Below are 22,365 nucleotides of genomic sequence, written 5' to 3'. Positions count from 1 at the left end.
CAGCCGGTGACTCCTGTGGACCCTGAGTCACTGTTCCTATCTTGGAGAGGTTGATGGGCCTCCTAGCCACCTCCTTAACCCCTGCTAAAAGATACCAGTGAAAAGCATTCAGAGCCTGGTGACCCCCCGAGGTGATGGGGTCCCATTGGGGTTGGGTAGAGGGAAAAACCTCTTCAATTAGATCCCAGTTCTCTTCTACTGTTCCTCCCACTGGACCTGTGATGGCTTTCAGTTCATCCTGTCTAATTGTGCCTCTTTCCTCTGTGGTGAACAGAATCAGGAATAATTGTTGGCAGTTGTCCCAAGTGGGGTGATGAGTCTGGAGTACAGATTCTAAGAGCCCTGTCAAAGCCTGTGGCTTCTCAGAGAACGGGGGATGTTAAGCCCAACTTACTCCATCTTAAAACCCCACCGCTGCCTCAAGTTCCCCAGCCTCCTAGCATGACCCCCTCCCAGGGAACTTTCCATCTCAGCAGGTCCTTAACCCTCCCCTTCTCGCCATCTCAGCAGTTCCCCAGCACAACAGTTCCCCAGCCCCTCCCCTCCTGCACAGCCCCTCACACCAGATGCTTCTGCCAGCTTGCATGCCATAAAAATTTTTTTTGCCACGCCATGGGTGCTGTGCACCAATTTTTGGGTGCAGCCCAGCAGCTTTTCCCCTGCTCTTAATAAAGCTTGTTCCCACACCTGGTGGTTCGGCCCTTTCTTTAATTTTTATCATCTTCTAGTTATATAAGTCAATTGATGAGAAAGGGATGTAAACAAAGAATGGGCAACCCCGATCGTTTTCTCCTGTTGGGGACCGCCAGTGGGTGTAGAGCACCACTGCGGGTGTGCAGGAGGGACAGGGGTTGGTTACTGGTGCTGTCCGAGAATCGGGGTGCTGAGGCCCTGGTTCCAAGGGCCTTGGGTAGGGTGGAGGTAATTCCTGATTCTTCACTGGGGAGGGAAGTATGGCTGGTGCAGAAGGGGCTTTCTTAGGGCCTGCCAGCATAACTTGTAACTCAGCTTGTTTTATGCAGCGTTCAAGCCATGAAGGGGGGCTGTTGAACTAAGCCTAGCCACTGGTCAATGTATGGAAACTGATCTGGGTGCCCAGGGGAACCTGTTACCACATTCTATATAGCCTGGGTTACCTTGGGATCATATGTCCCGGTGTCTGGCCACCCCACCCCAAACAATGGCCACTCCAATTTAAACAGGGTACAGAGTTTTTTGGGGGGTTAGTTTTACTCCATATTGGCCTGAAAATCCAGCCTTGAAATTGGCCATCATTCACTGGAGTGGGGTGCAGGGCTGGGAACCAGACAATCCCATCTGTTTTTGTTTTTGTTTTTTTTTTACCTACCAGTTGTTACCCAGACCTGTTTGCTTTTATGGGACTCTCAGTTCTGGAAAGTGTTGTACTTGTGCCTTGCCCTTTCCAGCACCGGTTTTAAGTATGCCTCCGTAGCAAGGTTTTGTAAGGAGGGGGCAACAAGCTTGATGGGCCTATCCCTGGCACGAGGCAAGGAGACAGGAGGAAGCAGCCAGGGGTGCAGGTCGATGTCACCCGTGTGGGACCACAGTGGTGAATGGTAAGCTTTTAGGAGATAAAAACCGCTTTGGTAGGATCTTCCCTTAGATGTGCCCTGGAGTCAAAGGGCTTAGGGAAGTTTGGAAAGTGACAAAACAAATGAACAAATGGGCCAGCAAATTAACTGGGTATGAATTTTTAATTCACCATGGCTCATAGAGATCACAAAACCTTTTCCAATTAGTATCAACTGGTTGGTGGCAGTGAGCCTCCCAACACCAGGGGTGATGCCAAAAGTCGGAGATCAGGTGAGGATAGGAGCAGGACCCATAACAATACTTAACCGCTTTCTGACAGAATATACAGTGGTTTCTCTCTTTTTTTTTTCTTTTTTTTTTCTTTCCACCCTAGGCAGACAAAGAGTCCTTGCTTGTCTTCCCTAGAATCTGACTTCTAAGATTCCAGAAAAAGCTACAACTGAGTTGCTGGGGGCAGAATCGCCTCCCAGACATTTAAAAGAGAAAAGGAGGGACCTAATGGTGAAAGGGGAAGAGGAAGAGGAAGGAGAATAAAGTTATTTCTCGGGGCATAAAGTCAGTGAAAGTCCCCTGCAACCAATGGTTATTTAACCAATTGAGAACATTGTCTGGCCTTAGTGAGGCAAGCCTAAACCACCGCAGATCAGTTAATAGGCACCTCAGAAAACTACAGAATCTACAATAAAGACAGGACCACATGAGAGTTAGACAGACACAGGGTGGGTGTCCCCCGTGGGAGACCAATCTGATGCCTGCCCAGCCACGTTCCCAAAGGGATATTTCAAAGCGTCTTGGCTAAGGTGTACCTGTATAAACCCCAGGCCTGGTCACTGCAGAGGTGAATCATCATTATGCCCTATGACGTCTCCGTGGAACCGCAGGTGAAGGCCCACACAGGTTCCGTAGCCCACCGGCCGTGGGACCACGCACGTATGCACTCACTCTCTCACTCACACTGAGGTTACAGAAGACAACCGAAAACTGAATTACCCGAGCCTCCAGTGATGTCTCACGGTAGGCTTGCCTAGTCAGAGATTAATGACTGTGTCTGGTCTCCTGACTTAGGCTCCTGACAGACCAGCCCCCCGATTTCCAGACCTGACTTACCTCTGGAGGTTCCTGGGACCCTGAGGAATTTTGGGTGAATGTCAGCCAGGTAGTCGCCCGTCCACCACGGGGCTGGAACTTTGGGGCCCTGGAACGTCTCAGGGAGTGCCTTCCCTAGAGATCCCCGAGGTGGGAGCGGCTTTGGACATTCCGAGGGCCAGGGTACTTTGGACATTCCAGTTGTTAGTTAAGTGGTTCACAGAACTCAAGATAAGCGTTAGTTTACACATTTTCTGGGTATGATGGAAGTTACAGACCTTAGTTACTTATTACAAATCACAGGCGCCAAGATGGCATTGGTTTGGACTGCTTGCCTGTCACATTAGGGTTACAGAGAACAGTTTCAATGGAAAGCCAAGGTATGGTCAAGGTATGCAGTTTATGGGGCAATTACCATGTCACAATTTTAAGCAAAAAGACCAGTGATAAGTGGACAGTAAAGAGATGAGAGGGGAGTGGGTCATAGGTAGTGAAATGAATGAGAAGCACTGGAAGTGAAAGGATTTCTAAACCCAGACATTTTCAAATTACTCCTGGGTGTTTACAAAAGGTCTTACCCTCTTTTTCTCAACCCCTCTCCCCTACCCCAAGCAGAGGGGAGTGAAGTGGTTGCCTCCCTGCATCTGGGGACTGTGTTAGTCCATTTTCATACTGCTATGAAGAAATACCCAAAACTGGGTAATTTATAAAGAAAAAGAGGTTTAATAAACTCACAGTTCCACGTGGCTGGAGAAACTTCACAATCATGGTGGAAGATGAAGGAGGAGCAAAGGGAAGTCTTACATGGTGGCAGGCAAGAAAATGTGTGCAGGAGAACTCCCATTTATGAAGCCATGAGAACTCGTGAGACTTACTATCACAAGAACAGCACGGGAAAAACTCTACCCCATGATTCAATTACCCCCCACCAGGTGCCTCTCACAACATGTGGGGATTATAGGAGCTATAATTCAAGATGAGATTTGAGTGGGGACACAGCCAACCCATGTCAGGGACCCATCTAAAAGAATGATTTCTGTCAAGTCTCAGAGTATATCCAAAAAGAAAATACAGATTTTGCATTCTACTTTAGAATGTATACGTATTTTAATTTTAAAATGACATTTATTGAGGTATAATAAACAAACAATTAAATGCCCAGATCTTGAAGATTAGTTAGATGTGTTTTGACAGTATTATATACCTGTGAAACCACCACCCAAAATAAAAATGACATTTTAAACTGCTTACCTGTCAAGTAAAATGGACGTTCTGGAAAGCTGTGAAATGGGCTGGGCACAATGGCTTATGCCTGTAATCTCAGCACTTTGGGAGGCCGAGGAAGGCAGATCATTTGAAGTCAGGTGTTTGAGACCAGCCTGGTCAACATGGTGAAACCCCATTTCTACTAAAATATAAAAATTAGCAGGGTGTTGTGGGACACGCCTGTAATCCCAACTATTCAGGAGGCTGAGGTGGGAGTATCACTTGATTCAGGGAGTGGACATTGCACCACTGCACTCCAACCTGGGTGACAGACTGAGACCCTGTCTCAAAAAAAAAACAAAAAAAAGGTATGAAATCATCTTTGCACTTTCAGTAGTCCTTGATACAATGCCTTCTGTCCTTGTTGGGAAAAGTACAGAACCCACCCCCTGCCATCATGTATTATTTATATCAGTAGCATTTGTGACAGTCTCTGTCCCTATTGCATCAGAGTCCCTGGGAAAGCTTTTTCCAAATAGTCACTTGGGCCCTATGCCAGATCTCCTGAATCAGCATCTTAGGACAGGTTAGGCACCTGTATTTTATACAGAGAACCCTAGCTCTGTATTCATGCTGGAAGCATGAGTTACTAATTAAACATATGATTGCCTGTCACCGAAGTAATACTGTTGATTAATTTGTATTGACAGGTTCAAGGGTGATTTGGCATTGACAGAACAAGCTGTATCAATGGTAGATAGCTCACCGGGCCTACTTTTGTGTCAAAAGAAACACTGACAGAACCACTCAGTATAAAGTGCAGTGAAAACTGAACTCTGAATTAGAACAAATACCTGGAATTCAGTTAACTGGTTTTGCAAAAAGACAAATACTCAACTGGCTGGATTCTGCCATTTAACAAAGAGAAAAATCATTGGGATTGTTTAAACTTGCTTTCACCTTTACACCTTTTAGTTCAAGATGCAGTGTTCAGTTGTGAACTTGGGCTTGATGATTCAGCAGAAAGAAGTGATTTGAGTTCTGGTTCCCAGGATTAACAGGGCCAAGGAGCAACTTTTTTGCAATCTAATTGTAATTACAGCCAGCTTGTCCCACCCTCAGCCCAGGATGACTTTGAATGCAGCCCAATAGGATTAACAGGGCCAAGAAGCAACTTTTTTGTAATCCAATTGTAATTACAGCCAGCTCGTCCTCAGCCCCAGAGGACTCTAAATGCAGCCCAATACAAATTCATGAACTTTCTTTTTTTTTTTTTTTTTGAGATGGAGTCTTGCTCTGTCACCAGGCTGGAGTGCAGTGGCGCAGTCTTGGCTGACTGCAACCTCCATCTCCTGGGTTCAAGCGATTCTTCTGCCTCAGCCTCCTGAGTAGCTGGAACTACAGGCGCCTGCCACCACACCTGGCTAATTTTTGTATTTTTAGTAGAGACGGGGTTTCATCATGGCCAGGATGGTCTCAATCTCTTGACCTCGTGATCCGCCCACCTCGGCCTCCCAAAGTGCTGGGATTACAGGCGTGAGCCACCATGCCAGGCCAAATTCATGAACTTTCTTAAAACATTATGGATTTATGTACCAACCCTTTTTGTTTTTAAGCTCGTCAGCTATCATTAGTGTTAGTGTATTTTATGTGTGGCCCAAGACAATTCTTTTTCCAGTGTGGCCCAGGGAAGCCAAAAGATTGGATACCCCTACAAAATCCTAAAATTCTTTTGTAGCTTATCAGAGGCCCTCTGTGCATACTCTGTAAGCACCATCCACATTCTTTGTTACAATATTGGCAGTAGGCATAAAATTTTATTTGTTGGATATTTTATTGAAATTTTGTTTTCGCTTATTTACTTACTGGTGGGAGGAAGTCAAAGGAGGAATGAATCTAACCTTTTTAAAAGAAAAGGCTAAAGTATTCATAACATGCTCTCCAAAGAACAGAGCTAGTCATCAAAGAATCTGCATACCAATTACTCTATTTGTGGGTTCTGAATTTGAGATTATGAAAAAGAGCAAATTGGAGTCTTTCTTCTAACTGGGTCAAGGAGATATCCAGGCAACCAGGTAATTTAGTAAGAGTTGCAAATATAGTGCCTGGAGAAAATTTGTTCTCTAAAGACTGCAGCTTCTACAGGCAGTAACTCTTAAAGCCCCCAAATTGGGATAGTGTATTTTGATTTCAATGCAGTAACAAGGACACTAAAAATCCTTGTGATTATTTTGAAGCATAACACTAGCTGAATTTGTGATAAAATGTTCTCACAAACATGTTATCAAAATGAGAAATGTTTGCTTATCAAATGAAGATATGAATCAGGTTCATTTGTGATACATTATAGAAGCTAAAAATGAAATTGCCTGACATAAAGAAGATAAAACTGAAACTGAATATCTTAAAAACAAACAAAAAGGCAGAAACACAAAAGGAATCTATATAGAATACTATTTTGTATAGCAATACAAATTACAGCAGGAAATGTGCTGTTAGAGATATGTCAACATAGGAAGCAAAATAATGTCATGAAAAGGTTCTTTGAATAAAGTGGGTTAAATTGATTTTCTTTGCTTCTCATTAAATTTGTAGACTTCAAAGTACCAAAGCTCAGCAATAGGCTTGAAACAAACCCAGTGAAAAGCAGCTTTATTATTGAGCTGAGGATTGATATCGATAATAACTCACTAATAAAAAAGCTTGATATACACAGCAAAAAAGAAAAAGAAAAAGCTTGATAATAAAAGCTCCCAGTGCCTGATGCCACTTGACAGACACTGGGAGTTTTCCCCCGGTACTCTGTGACCTAGAGAAAGTTTGGATTCCTGCCTTTGGCTTGGGCTGGCAAGCCCTGTACTTTTACTCTGAATTTTAATGCCAGGGAGACCTGGGACTGGAGCAGGGAGTGTTGTGGGAAGAAAACAGAAGGAATATTGTTCCCTTGTTTTAGCTTTGTGTTCATCCTTTATGGGTTGTTTTTTTTTTTTTAAAGAAAATTTGAGATAGTTTAACAGCAGCAGTCATTACATCACTGACAAGGATGTTTACGTGTGTAAAATGTACCAGGAAATAGTGACAACTCTATGTTGTGCTATAAAGATGTAAGAGGTTTATATCAAATGGCTTAGAAATCATCATATAGGCCGGGCACAGTGGATCACACCTGTAATCCCAGCACTTTGGTAGGCCAAGGTGGTTGGACCACAAGGTCTGGAGACCGAAATCATCCTGGCCAACATGGTGAAACCTCGTCTCTACTAAAAATACAAAAATTAGCTGGGCGTGGTGGTGCATGCCTGTAGTCCCAGCTACTTGGGTGGCTGAGGCAGGAGAATCACTTGAACCTGGGAGTCAGAGGTTGCAGTGAGCCGAGATCGTGCCACTGAACTCCAGCTTGGGCAACAGAGCGAGTCTCCGCCTCAAAAAAAAAAAATCACAATATAGTATTTTTCAGTTTGATGGAACTCCACACTCGGGAGTGGCCCACAGGGTAGAGGGGCAGCTGTCACCCAGAAATATGGTACTAGTAGTGAACTATTGTCTGTTTTCACTTGTTCCTTCTGCCATTAGCATTTATTACAGCCCCTTACTTTTCAATTTGTACCTTATTGCTTGGCTTTGATTTTAATCTATTCTCTGTGTCAGCAAAACAAAGACTTATATGTAGGGAAGAATCTCTGAGTGATTCCCAGGGTTTGGGATTGAACTGGGTGTAACCCCAGGTGAGGGACATCTTCATGATGAACTTAAGCCCTTGAACTTCCTTTTGCATCATAACCTTTGAGTTCTTCTTTGGAGTTTTGCTTTGATTTATTGTTTTCACTTTTAAAAAATACATTGAACATTTATGACATCTTTGCCATATTCTCAAGCTCAGGGATTTCTTCCTCGGCCAAGCCCAATCTGCTAATGAATGTGTTGAAGGCATTCTTCATTTCTGTTAGTGTTTTTTAATCACAAGCATTTCTTTTTTGATTATTTCTTAGAATCAAAAATGCTTAATGCTTACCTTACCCATCTGTTCTTGCATGTTGTCTGGGTTTTGTTTTCTTTTTCTTTTTTTTTTTTTTTACAGTAGAGCCTTTGGCATATCCATCATATTTATTTTAAATTGCTAGCCCGATAATTACAACATCCCTGCCATATCTGACTCTGGTTCTTCTGGGTTTTGTTTGTTTGTTTGTTTTAGACAAAGTCTCGCTCTGACACCCAGGCTGGAGTGTAGTGGTGTGATATCAGCTCACTGCAACCTCAGCCTCCTGGGTTCCAGCAATTCTTGTGCCTCAGCTCCTGAGTAGCTGAAACTACAGGCATGTGTCACCATGCCCAGCCAATTTTTGTATTTCAAGTATAAAGACAGGGTTTCACCACGTTGGCCAGCCTGGTCTTGAACTCCTGGCCACAAGCTTTCTATCTACCTTGGCCTCTCGAAGTGCTGGGATTACAGACATGAGTCGCTGTGCCTGGCCTGTCTCTGGTTCTGATGTTTGTTCTGTTTTCAAATTCTATTTTTTACCTTTTAGTATACCTTGTAATTTTTTGTTGAAAGTTGGACATGATGTTCTGAGTAAAGGAACTGCAGTAGAAACGCATTTAATTGAAATGTGGTGGGAGGGAAAGTGTTTTATTGTCTTGTAATTAGACCTCAGTCTTTAGGGAGCCTGGGCTTCTGGACTGTGAACTTTGCAGGTGCTTCTTCGTCCCCTACCCGACTCAGGTGGGACAGAATGGGTCTAGAGTTGGGTATTTCCCTTCCCCCAGGTCAGTTAGGCTTTGATAAAACCCCAATAGGTTAGGCTCAGGTAAAAATAGTTTCTCTTGAGGAGAGGCCTGCTGAAGAGCAGAATGCTTTGGTTACTTTCCCTCTTCCTCTGCCAGAAGCATGGGAGGATTTTTTTCTCCAGTCTTCATTGTGAGAACCTGGTAGAGCTCCTAGAGATAAAACTCACAAAAGTGAGAGTACCTCCATCTAAGACTGGGCCTCTCTGGAGTTTTTAACTGACTCGTCCACACTGAGCCTCCAGCAATTCATCAGTTATATTTTAGGTTTTCCTGCCCCAGTGTTGGTTCCCATAGAGGTTCTGCTTGTGGGTTTGTGCTCTGACTCTCTGAATTCACTTGTGTTTCTCTAATACAGGGGGCAGCAGTTTGCCCTGTGACCTCAACTCCCTGATATATCTAGGAGGAGCTGCTGGTTTTCACCTTGTTTAGTGATCTACTTGTTAGGATGGTGTGGCAACTTCCAAGCTCCTTACAGGCGGGACTGAAAACCTGAAGTCCACCATTTATTGTTTTTTTTCTTATGGTTTTCATTTATTAGAAAAACAGTGTAACATTTAAGAAGACATTTTAAATCCTCATAAAATAGCCTGCATGTTTTCATTTATTCACATTCATTTTCAATCTTTGTTTACATGCATACATTTTTAACTGAGCTACGATCACAGTAAATATATAAAATTTGTCATTAAGTATTTGTTTACCACACCTTAAGCATATTTTATTTTCAGAGTCTTCACAATTATCTTTTATATTTTTAATATTCCACCTGACCGATTGATATTCATTTATTTTCCTAATTTTCTTCTGTTGGATATTGTTTGTTTCTAGCTGTCATCTATTGGGATTCATTCTTCAGTTTTAGCTAGCCTCAACGTATTAAACATGAGGCATTTTATATCAGATTTTAACTTTTTTTTGGGGTAGAGATGGGGTCTCCCTATGTTGCCCAGGCTGGAGTGCAGTCATGCAATTACAGCTCTCTTCAGTCTTGAACTCCTGGGCTCAGGTGATCCTCCCACCTGAACCTCCCAAGTAGCTGGGACTATAGGTATGTACCACCATGTTCTGCTAATGTTTTTTGAATTTTTTGTAGAGAAGGGTCTCCCTATGTTTTCCAGGCTGGTCTTGAACTCCTAGCCTTAAGCAATCCTCCCACCTTGGCCTCCCAAAGTGCTAGGATTAGAGATGTGAGCCACCACACCCAGCCGTTTCAGATGTTTTTATTTCAACTTGTAGATGAAGAAATTTAAGTTTAGTTATGTTAAATATAACAAGATTATATAACAAGTAAGCACCAGAGCAGGATTTCAACTCAGATGTGTGGAAAATTAAAAGTCCATATTCTTTACCTCCACAGTATGCCATTACTTCAACAAATATCTTTTTTCCTTCTTTTGAATGACTTTTTAAGGTAAAATCTCAGAAATACACTGTTTGTGACTCATAATATGACTTTTCAAACTTGTTTATACTAGGAAGACATTGCTATTCTTTATCACTTTACTAGTTTATCCCTTAATGTTTTTCCAAAATTAATATTTTGAATAGTACCAGTTTTAATTTATTTTGTACATAAGTTCAAAGCCTTCCAAAGTGTCTGCTTATGATTTATTTTCTTGTTAAAATCTGTTCTTCTTCATTGCCTGTTTATAAGTGTTGTCTTGATGTTTATATTTTGCATGTAAATTTTAATTTGTCAATCTATTTCTTCTTTTATTTTAACTGCTCCAAATTTTAGAAAGTCGTTTCAAGTATCTGATACCTAATTCTAATTTATGCTAGTTTTTCTAACATTTGATATCCAGCTCCCGATTCTGAGTTTATTTTTGTGTATGGCCCAAGATACTGCTATTCTTATTGTTATTCAGTCATCCCACTATTATATTCAGTCAACTTCCCCCTCCCCCACCACCACCACTATTTTGAATGTGGTTGCATTAAAAAGCATGTGGAGGCCGGGTGCTGGGTGGCTCACGCCTATAATCTCAGCACTTTGGGAGGCCGAGGCGGGTGGATCAACAGGTCAAGAGATCGGATCAAGAGGTCAAGAGATCGAGACCATACTGGTCAACATGGTGAAACCCCGTCTTTACTAAAAATACAAAAAATTAGCTGGGCATGGTGGCGTGTGCCTGTAATCCCAGCTACTCAGGAGGCTGAGGCAGGAGAATTGCCTGAACCCAGGAGGCGGAGGTTGCGGTGAGCCGAGATCGCACCATTGCACTCCAGCCTGGGTAACAAGAGTGAAACTCCATCTCAAAAAAAAAAAAAAAAAAAAAGCATGTGGACTTTTGGTCAGAATAGATTTGGGTGAAATCCTGGCTCTGCATATCATCAGTCTTCTTCTACTTTAAGAGTAACTTCTTCCCAAAAGGAGCTAGAATATCCTCTAGTGCTTTGCCTCTAGTGCTGAGAAATGTTGCACCTACAACCATCTTGGAAGATGCTGAAACCTCTAGTACCTAACCCTGTACTCCCAACACCCTCAGGGAGCCCAGCTCTGGAGGACTTGGACTTTCATGCCAGAAAAAGCTGTAGGACAGAGGCCAGGCATGGTGGCTCACAGCCATAATCCCAGCACTTTAGGTGAGAGGATTGCTTGAGGCCCTGAGTTCAAGACTAGCCTGGGCCACATAGCAGTAGCCCATCTCTACGAAAAATTAAAAAATGAGTCAGACACGGAAGCATGCACCTGTAGTCCCAGCTACTTGGGAGGCTCTTGGAGAAGGATCATGTGAGCCTAGGAGTTTGAGGCTGCTGTGAGCTATGATCATGATGATCATGCCACTGCACTCCAGCCTGGGTGACAGAGCAAGACCCTGTCTCAAAAAAAAAAAAAGAAAAAAGAAAAAACTAGGGGTAGGGGAGCCAGTCATGTGTCTGCCCTACTAAGAGTCTAGATGGCACAGGGCAATGGCACTTGTGTTAGAACCAGAATACAGCTATAGCTGACTTGGAACCCTCTGTTAGAGGAAAAAAGGCATGCGCATAGTTACTCATTTGACCAAAGCAGAAGAAAACAAAAATGCCCAATGCCTTCAGGGAGAGAGGCAAAAGTAGAGATACTAATCATTTTTCTACACATCTGCCATGCCATGGGGGAAGAAGACGGCAAAGTTGGTCAATAGATCTGGAAAGGTTACTGTCATTCTCGAATGAGCTCTGCCCTCTGACCAAACACCCTTGAACAGCTGCGGCATGCCGGCTCACCGTGCTTCCCTCTGTGCATGGATCAAGAGCACCTCCACAGGTACTCAGGAACTGCGGCATCAGGACCCATTTGCCTGCTTTGTGCTGTTTCTCTCGTTATCTTTTTTTTTTTTTTTTAAGACAGGGTTTTGCAATCACAGCTCACTGCAACCCGTGCCTCCCAGGCTCAAGCAGTCCTCCCAATTCAAGCCTCCCGAGTGACTGGGACTACAAGTGCATGCCACCATGTTCAGCTAATTATTTTTTATTTGTATTTTAGTTTATTTTTTATTATTTTTTTGAGACAGAGTATTGCTCTGTCACCCAGGCTGGAGTGTAGTGGCCCAATCTCGGCTCACCACAACCTCTGCTTCCCAGGTTCAAGCAATTCTCTTGCTTCAACCTCCTGAGTAGCTGGGATTACAGATGCACGCCACCGCGCCCAGCTAATTTATATATATATTTTTTAGTAGAGATGGTGTTTCACCATGTTGGTCAGGCTGGTCTCAAACTCCTGATCTTGTGATCCACCCGCCTCAGGCTCCCAAAGTGCTGGGATTACAGGCGTGAGCCACCGCTCCCGGCCATGTCCAGCTAATTAAAAAAAAAACAAAAAACTGTTTCTCCATGTTGCCGAGGCTGGTTTCGAACTCCTGGGCTCAAGCGATCCTCCTGCCTCAGCCTACCAAAGTGTTTGGATTACAGACATGAGCCACCGTGCCTGGTCTCTCTTGGTAATTTTGACTATGCCTCTCCCAAATATATATCTCTTGGTGTCTGCACAGGAGAAGGTGACATTCAGTATATTATTTCCAGCACTGTGGTTTACTTTAGCTTTTTAAATTGTTTCTGTCATAATTTCTTTTTTTTTTTTTTTTTTGAGACGGAGTTTCGCTCTTGTTACCCAGGCTGGAGTGCAATGGCGCGATCTCAGCTCACCGCAGCCTCCGCCTCCTGGGTTCAGGCAATTCTCCTGCCTCAGTAGCTGGGACTACAGGCACACGCCACCATGCCCAGCTAATTTTTGTATTTTTAATAGAGACGGGGTTTCACCTTGTTGACCAGGATGATCTCGATCTCTTGACCTCGTGATCCACCCGCCTCGGCCTCCCAACGTGCTGGGATTATAGGTTTGAGCCACCGCGCCTGGCCTTCTTTCATAATTTCTAATATTATCTAGTGCCAATGTTTCTAGCCTATCCTATTAAGGGTTATTCTTTTGTTTTGTTTTTTGAGATGGAGTTTTGCTCTTGTTGCCCAGTCTGGAGTGCAATGATGCAATTTGAGACGAAGTTTGGCTCTTGTCACCCAGGCTGGAGAGCAGTGGTGTGATCTCGGCTCACTGCAACCTTCACCTCCCAGGTTGAAGTGACTCTGCCTCAGCCTCCTGAGTAGCTGGGGTTAGAGGCATCCACCACCATGCCATGCTACATTTTTGTATTTTTAGTAGAGATGGGGTTTCACCATGTTGGCCAGGCTGGTCTTGAACTCCTGACCTCAGGTGGCCCCCCCAAAATGCTAGGGTTACAGGCATGAGCCACCATACCTAACCTAGCCCCAAGGGTTATTCTTTTGATTTGGGGAACAGGGTTTCTTGGCCCTATTACCTATCCCTTTGTTCTCCACTCTGCATCCTGAGCATCTCCATCTGCATTTTTCACTCCTGAGTATTGGTGGAGATGAGCACAAGGGTAATGGGACTTGATATAGTGACATTGTATCCACCATAGGATTAAAGAGGTTACATCCACCATAGGCTTAGAGATTCTGTATCCACCACAGGCTTAAAGAGGTTGTATCCATCATACAGTTATGGTGTATCCACCATACATCTAGAAATGTTGTGTCCACTATACAATCAGCAATGTTGTATCCATCATACATTTAATAATCACAGAAAGCCATTACATTGCCCACTTTGCTGAGCACATCTTCCCTGAAAATTTTGACATGTGGTTCTAGGATATCATATTTTCCATGTACTGGTTCTTTTTCTTCTGGATGTCAAGCCTCAGGTCCTCATTCTCTACAAGATGGTTCTTAAGGTAGTCCAAGAAGGAAATGGGGGAGAAATTTCCCAAAGCCTTTTTTTTTTTTTTTTTTTTTGAGTGGAGTTTTGCTCTTTTTGCCCAGGCTGGAGTGCAGTGGCCTGATCTCAGCTCACCGCAACCTCCACCCAAAGGCTTTTAAAAGCAATTCCTTGCTGACACCCATTGAAACTCATTTCAGAGAATTTGGCCATGGTTTTTGGAAACCATAACCATTCCAGAAGAACGGAGTAGCTAGAAGTGCCCCCACTATTCATCTGTCCTAGGACTGACTGACGGTGGAAAAGCCTTATGTGTGTGTGTTTTCCTTGCTGCCTGGTCAAGGTCTCTAATCAATAGTGTAAGACTTTTTCACAATTCATTTTCGAACACCCAGGATTCCTCTTATCTTTCCTGCAAACTCAAATATGCATTCAAAAATAATCTGTTCCATTTTTGCAGGATATGGTTGAAAGATTTTTCAGATTATCTAGTCTACCGTATCGCCCCTGTTTTTGTTTGTTTGTTTTTTAATCAGGAACTTAATTTAAACAAAAACCAATAACAACCTGGTTCTCCAGTGGTATCCCTGTCATGGCTAAGATAAGCACTGAGTCCTTTAATTAACCTGGATCCAATTATTTAGGTGAGATTTTTCCCTCTAGTGTGATACTTTCTTTGCTGCTTATTTTCACTTAATATGGTAGAAACACTTTGAAATCTGCCAAAATTCCATCAGTCCTACTGGAGAGGCACTTGAGAAATGAAGATGATGTTTCTGACTCATAACTTTCTTTGACATAAGGGAAAGATAGGAGTCATAGAATACATTCCTTTATCTTCTAATCAAGTAGTTCTCTAAGCATGAATCAGACCAGGAGCATCAGCATCACCTGGGAATTTGCCATAAAATGCAGATTCTCAGAGCCAATTCCATACCTACTCAACCAAAACTTCCAGGCATGGGGTCCAGAGATCTGTGTGTTCAAGCCCTCAGGTGACTCTGATGGCATGCTTACATTTGAGACCCTCTGTCCTGGTCTGATCACCCAGAATCTCCCTTGGGAGAGCTATCTTGAAATTTCTGCTTATTCCCCTGCAGCTGTATTGAAGACTCCACGGTGGTCTCTCAAAGCCTCACCACTAAATTGCCCTGGTTCTTCAACATGCACTAGGCAGGCTGGACCAGAAGCCAGGAGACCTGGCTTCCAGTCTCATTCTCATCACTAACCAGTCCTGGAGTTTTCCCTCACCATGAAAATAGAATTTTTACCATCTGCTTTCTTTGCTTTGTGTGGCAGGAAGATAAAAATAATGGATATTAAAATGGTTTACATTGCATGTAAAAAGCAATGTGGCATTGATATAAAATTTTATCCCTGTAGATCCCTTAATTCAGATTTCCCCATGCAGACGCTGTGTGTCACAGTGGGGATGGGCAGCATCACTTTTTACATCCACTCATATTCTAAGAAATTGCAACAAATTCGAACTTGTGAATATAAAAGATGCCATCGTGGGAGTGTGGTGAATAAAAAACAGCTTTTGTGAAACTCAAATCTTGAAAATCAAATGCTAGCCGGGCGCGGTGGCTCACGCCTGTAATCCCAGCACTTTGGGAGGCCTAGGCGGGTGGATCACGAGGTCAAGAGATCGAGATCATCCTGGTCAACATGGTGAAACCCCGTCTCTACTAAAAATACAAAAAATTAGCTGGGCATGGTGGCACATGCCTGTAATCCCAGCTACTCAGGAGGCTGAGGCAGGAGAATTGCCTGAACTTGGGAGGCGGAGGTTGCAGTGAGCCGAGATTGCGCCATTGCACTCCAGCCTGGGTAACAAGAGTGAAACTCCGTCTCAAAAAATAAAATAAAATAAAATGCTTTCTGGGTCTTCTTTAACTGTAAAAGAGATAGATGAAGTATTAGAAATGAAAAAGGAGAAGGAAAGGAGGGGAAAAGCCATCCATTTACTGCTTAAGAATAGCTCTGCTATTGAGATACCGGAGGTCACATGCATAGCCACTTGGGTTAATGATACTCAGTTTGTCCACAGAGTGGCAGTAGCAACTGTCTGAGAATCAGTCTCAGCTGGGGTTCCTTCTGTCTATAGAAAGTGAAAGACAGACTGTTATTCAAATTCCACATGCAAAAAAAGCCTTCTCATGTTAAATACCTGGGCATTTCAGGAAGAAGTTTTATTAGACTTAAATTGTGAAGGCAGTTTCTCATTTGAGGAAAAGAGAGCTATAACATGTTTCAGTTAAAATGTCAAGATCCTTTGATTGCACAGTTTCCTGGGATAAATTATTCTAGCCACTGGAGCAGAAACTGGCTAATCAAAGGCACAGCGCACAGTTCCACTTCTGTATATCATTCTCTTTTTTGAAAATAATAGCTGGAATTTTTTTTAAAGTGAAATTACAATTTACCACCCCAACTCAGAGGCCATATTAGCTTGATAACTTCATGGTTGCTGGTGAGTTCAGGCTTAAATCATCAGCTGCAGCGCACAAGTGTTTGCACTTGACCTTTCCAAATGAGACATCAAACGTCTTGGTAGTGGGTGGGTTTGAGCAAAGCTGCCCACACTGGAAGCTTTGTGGAGTTTCTTGTTCCAGGCAGAGACCAGTCCCGGAGAAGCTCATGACCAGCACACTCAGATGCCACAACCAGATAACAAGAGGCAGCTAGAAGACTTTCTGGGAAATAAAATATCATTTTTGTGATTTCTTTCAATTCAGATCATGTAAATTAGGTGGAGAGAGACATTATTTCCCCTGTTTATGTGAAAGGATTTAGACAAGGAAATCTCGAATTCATGAGAATAGTTTAAAAACTGTTGGAACTTCCGAGTGTTTTTCTTGGCATTCTGTCACTATGCATAGAAACGTATGCTATGCTGATTCCTAATGATTTAGCAGTTCCCTTAGGCTTTGTTCCACAGGATGTGACATTTCCTCTGCCAACTTTTCCTGCCTCCTTTCCCAGACATAAGACTGCTGTTCTCTCTAACAAGTAAAGAATGACAAGATCTCTTATTAGAAAGATCTTTTATGTATCTTTTAAAGATTTTTTTAATGTATATACCCGCCTCTGAAATTATCTTATTAAGAATGCCTTAATAATAATCATTTTATTGTAAGAGGCACTATTATAATAGCATGGCTAGGAAGGAAACACAGCTAATTATTAAGATGAATCATTTAGCAAGGTGAGGAAAAATCCCTTGTGTAAAAATATCTAGTGATTGACATGTTACCAAATTTACACCAAATAGATTTCCATGTAATTGAGACTGATTTTTCCTCTTAGATGCACAAAGAACCTTCCTGATCAGGACTGGTGTTGGGGGAATGTTTTTCTTAGGAAGCTAGAAGCAGAGCTTCTGTAGGGCCGTCCGAGATCAGGATGCTTGCTTAAAGGTGCCACTCTGCGTCTCTCTCCACCTGCCCAGCATTTGCTGTCTCATGACGCTTCCTATTGGCTTATTGTAAGGACTTTGACTTCTACACTGCATGAGCTGGGAAGTCACTGGAAGAGTTTGAGAGGTGTGTCTTGGTAGACTTAGGCTTTCTCTGGATCTCCTCTTATGAGTCCAGAATGGAAGAGGATAAGGACCAATGCAGGGGGATGTTAGGAGGCTGCTGGGCAGGTTCCTGTCATTTATCTCTCTGTGATTTCTCTTTGCCGCCACGTGACTTCCTCCTGAACCTCCTTCAGGCCTCTGTTCAAACATTACCCTCTCATCAAGGCCTTCCCTGACTGCACTGCTTAAAATTTTCCCCCTCACCCCACCTTACCACCTTCACTGCCTCATTTCTCTTTTGCACTTTTCACCATCTGACATGGTCATCCAGAGCATGAGCCCCACGAGGAAGTATCTATCTTGTCCACCGTTAGACCCCTGACGCCTACCTCTGAGGCTAGCCCACAGTTGGGCACTGCATGGCTGTCTGAAGCCAACACCCTCCGGGTTCTGCTGTTCACTGGAAGTGGGGTTTAGGGCACCTCATGAGCCAAGACCCTTATCTCAGAGGGCAGAGTGTGCCCTTCGGGGCCTGCACATGGTCGCCTCAACTGTGCATTCACACTGGGCCCTTCCTGCAGTTTACTCTCCTATGTCAGGTGCCCTTCAAGGAAAGCAAGTACACTGCCACCTTGTCACACCTCTAGTTACCATTTTCTTTATGGTCCAGGTCCTGACCAGCTCTAAAGATGGGTCAGCTGCTGTATTTCCAAGAACCCCATGACTTCCAGAGCCCCTTGTTCGCAGGGAGCCCTGCACCCCCGTCGTCCTGTGCGTAGCCCCTAGTAGCTGCTGGAAGGCATCGGGGGAGGCCTGGGCCCCTCCGGTCCTGCCTCTAGTCCTGCCACTTTACAACTGAGCAGCTCCTGATGCAGTGCCCAGCCCTTCCGAGTCCTTGCCTCAGACCCTGTTTACTCTTTCCTGAGAAGGTATGTGCGATGCCAAAGAGAGAAAAGCAGCCTTTGCTAATTTGGGTAAAATGTTTCTTTGGGAAGGGCAAATTGATATACAGTTGTCCCTTAGTATCTATTGGGGACTAGTTCCAGGACCCCTGTCGATTCCAAAACCCTCAGATGCTCAAGTCCCTTATATCAAATGGTGTTGAATTTACATATAACCTAAACACTTCCTTCTCTGCACATTAAATCGTCTTTAGATCCCTTGCACTACCTAATACAACCTAAATGCTATATAAATGTTATACTGTATTGTTTTTTAATCGTTATTATTTTTTATTGTTGGGCTGTTATTTTTATGCCCCCCCCACCCCCCCAGTAATTTCAGTCCAAGATTGGTGGAATCCATGGATTCAGAAACAATGGATACTGAGGGCCAGCTGACTAGACCTATTTTTATTATAATTACTCATTCTCTTCTACCTCATTAAGCTTGGTTCTTTCAAGCATAAATACCTGGCTGAATCTGCATAACCTCTTATTATCGACCTACCTTTGTTCACACACAAATGATTGCCACTTACAGCTCTCCTAGCAGGCTCCTTTTGTAAAATAAATGTTATTTTCTCAAGATAGAAATGTGATACCTTGCAGGTTCTGCGGTTTCCTTGTTTTGCTGGATTGCAAGTCCTTTAGACTTAAATGTTCTGTACCCCCACATCGGTGGTACACAGCTCTCAGTTGAGAGAGAGATGTAGTGTGAATGCCACTCTTGGCCCCAAGCACTCCTGACTTGCCTCCACTGAAGACCGATTCATATGCTCCTCTCCTGCCTCAGTTTCCACACCTCTTAGTGAGACCTCTGCCTTATACTTCAGAAATATTATCAGTATGACTTTAAAGATGAAAGTTCACCCCCCAAACCACTTTCTGTTATCATTATGAAACCAGAGATGGAATGGAAAAATGGATTTTTGTGACATTTTAAATTATTCCTTGCTTGTCTTTAGAGGCAAAATTCAGATAAGAAAGCTTATCAATTATACTTTTGTTTCTACTGGAAAACTCATGACTGCTCATTCAAAGGCTCCTTGTTCTTATCTTAAAACATTGTTTACAGTATCCCAGATGAATGGGAGCAAATCCTGGGGTTTGGTGTTTGGATGGTACATTTATTCCCTGGGGAAAGAAGTAACAGTTTGAGGTGGAGCAGAGTTGGGGTGGGAGAATACTTTGAATTCTGAGGAATATTTAATTTTGACAAGGTGAGCATTCTTAGTGGTTAGTCTGTTGCTGGAAATAACTATGGTCTGTTTGACAAAAAAATAAAGAAATTTGTAGCCTAGGGAGTTTGGTTTTAAAATGCAAACACAGGAGTTCTGAGTTGAGACCCGGACAGGGTGTCATTTTCTTTTTAAAGGGCAGCAATATGATTCCTTGATTTGCCTTTGTTATCTTGACTTTTAAACCGGATTCCTGGCCAGTTGGTCAGCCCCAGGACATCTCCCCGGGCAGGTGGCCCGGCCTTGGCACACTACCCAGTAAATCTCTGCCCAAGAGGATGCTTCAGCTGCGAGGCCAGGCTGATTTTTTAAAGGCAGAATTGGACTATTTACTCTAAAACACTCAGTAACACACAGTGTTTGGAAAGAACATTCCTATTCTGGGAGGAAGGAGAGACACACACAAGTGTCATTTATTTCTAGTCTTTTCTGGTAGAAGCTATGAAGTTGAGTTTACTCTCTGGAAATTTGTAGTTTGTCTTCTAGAAAATTGCGTTTTATCACTGCAAAAGGATTTCCTTTCCAAATAGGTATGCTTTTGAGCAAGAGTTTTGGAGTCACAGAGACGGGGTTAAGAAAGTGATAATGTGCAATGGCAGCTCTCAAGTTCAAGGAGAAAAAATAACATGCTTTTACTGGGAGACTTTGCTTGTTTATAGAAGAAAGTAGCTATTGGCATTTATGTAGAAGTCAGCAGTTTCTTGGCACCAAATAAATAATGTGCTGAATAAAGGGAGAGTTATCCATAATATTTGTTACTAACCAAAGAAACACAAGGAGAATTGTAATCCATCAAATTTTGATGGCCAGAAATGCCAAGCTGTGTTAGTTATTAGGATCGTGACAATCACAGCTGGTACGGGTGGCCAACCTGTAGCACATTTGTGTGGATAGAGGGCAGAGGGTAGGGTGTGAAATATATCACAGAGTTATGTCAAATACTGTGGATGATTGCTATTCCTTAAAATTTAAGTGCACAGCTAGAAAAGTAGGTAGTGACGCACTACAGTCTTGCTGAACACTGGGTAAGAAATTCATGGCAAACGTTGAGTCTGTTTTGGAAATGTTCTAAAACCAGACTATTAACACAGTGAGCCATTTTAAACGTGGCTTGCTACGTGTTTGGAGAGAAACACATACTCTTTTATTAGGAACATGAAACAAACTCTTTGAGCTGTAGTATCACTGCGGGTGAGTTTAATTGCTGGGATTAATAAATCACAGCTGCGGACGTTAAATTCTTGGCAGGATTCTTTATTCAGCTGTTTTCCTCTTGCCCCATTACATTCCAGATTTATGGTCTGCATTATGTCCGGAGCCAGAAGTAAGCTTGCTCTCTTCCTCTGTGGCTGTTACGTGGTTGCCCTGGGAGCCCACACCGGGGAGGAGTGCGTGGCCAAACATCACGAGGCTGAATCTTACGTGGCTGCCGTGTACGAGCATCCATCCATCTTGAGTCCAAACCCTCTGGCTCTCACCAGCCGCCAGCAGGCCTTAGAGCTCATGAACCAGAACCTTGACATCTATGAACAGCAAGTGATGACTGCAGCCCAAAAGGCAAGAAATGCTCATCAGAACATGAGTTTCTCTTGTAGAACAGAGCAAATTGCTCTTTACCCCTTGATCGGTGGTTGGGTGATCCCAGACTTCCTACAACTCCTGAAAAATTATCCAGCTAGTTGACCTGAGCTGAATTAGTCACTTGGATTAGGAGTCTTACTCCTCAGAGGGTGGTCTGTGGACCAGCAGCATCAGCATCCCTTGCGAGCTTGTAGAATCTTGGGCGGCACCCCAGACCTGCTGAATCAGAATGTGCATTTCAGCAGGATCCCCAGGTGATGCTTTCGCACGGCAAGTATGAGATGCCCTGGACTAGATCCCTGGTTCTCAAGTGTGGTTGTACGTAAGAATCACCAGGCAAGGCCGGGCGCAGTGGCTCACGCCTATAATCCCAGCACTTTGGGAGGCCAAGGTGGGTGGATCACGAGGTCAAGAGATCGAGACCATCCTGGTCAACAAGGTGAAACCCCGTCTCTACTAAAAATACAAAAATTAGCTGGGCACAGTGGCGCATGCCTGTAGTCCCAGCTATTCGGGAGGCTGAGGCAGGAGAATTGCTTGAACCCAGGAGACGGAGGTTGCGGTGAGCCGAGATCGCGCCATAGCACTCCAGCCTGGGTAACAAGAGCGAAACTCCGTCTCAAAAAAAAAAAAAAAGAATCACCAGGCAAGTTGTAAACAAATATGTCTGCCTGGATCCCGCACAGTTTGTTGTAATTGGTCTGGATGGCCTGTGAACTGGGCATTGGGATTCTTTGAAGGCTCCCAGGGCAGTCTAATGTGCAGAAAACTTTGAAGACGCCTGGGCGTGGTAACATCTCTGAGTCATTCAAAGCTTAACTGAAGTAGAAAGCATCTGTGAGCCTGCTGTTTCGCTCCCTTCAGACTGTTTGGGACCCATTTCTGATCTCTATACCAGACTGAACAGTCTGAGACCTTTGCCCAGACAGAATTGACCCGAAACTGACAAAGGGAAGGTCAATGCTAGCCTTTTTGAAGGCTTCCTGCTTGGCCTGCATTTCCTGCTCCCTCCAGGAAGGGTGGAGACAAAGGAGAGGCCCCCTCTTGGGGCAAAGAGGGAAATGTCGGTGCCAGAGATTGCCTAAGAAAATGCCCTGCTGGAAAACACATCCCCAAAGGGAAGTTTGGGCTGTAACTCTGGTGGCGGAGGACCAAGCGCGGCTGCTTGGGGAAGCTCTGCTCTGCCTCAACAGGATGTACGCTCATTGTGAGCAACACTTTCCTGCTCTC

General features: G+C 43.6%; 1 protein-coding gene across 3 annotated transcripts in view; it reads left to right on the top strand.

Moving 5' to 3' along the window:
* The window catches only part of BTD (biotinidase), a 35,994-nt gene that overhangs the window by 5,849 nt on the left and 7,780 nt on the right, over window positions 1-22,365 (top strand). For all 3 annotated transcript variants that reach the window (XM_012466777.3, XM_012466778.3, XM_012466779.3), the window contains exon 2: window positions 20,847-21,111. In XM_012466777.3, the coding sequence (XP_012322200.2) occupies window positions 20,847-21,111 (265 nt within the window). The remainder of the gene's footprint in view (window positions 1-20,846; window positions 21,112-22,365) is intronic.

This window comes from Aotus nancymaae, unplaced genomic scaffold, assembly GCF_030222135.1.
Source record: "Aotus nancymaae isolate 86718 unplaced genomic scaffold, 86718_ANA_hifiasm-v0.15.2.pri h1tg000019l, whole genome shotgun sequence".
NCBI lineage: Eukaryota > Metazoa > Chordata > Mammalia > Primates > Aotidae > Aotus > Aotus nancymaae.
The sequence above is the reverse complement of the archived record's forward strand: the minus strand, read 5'-3'. Positions and strand labels throughout refer to the sequence as shown.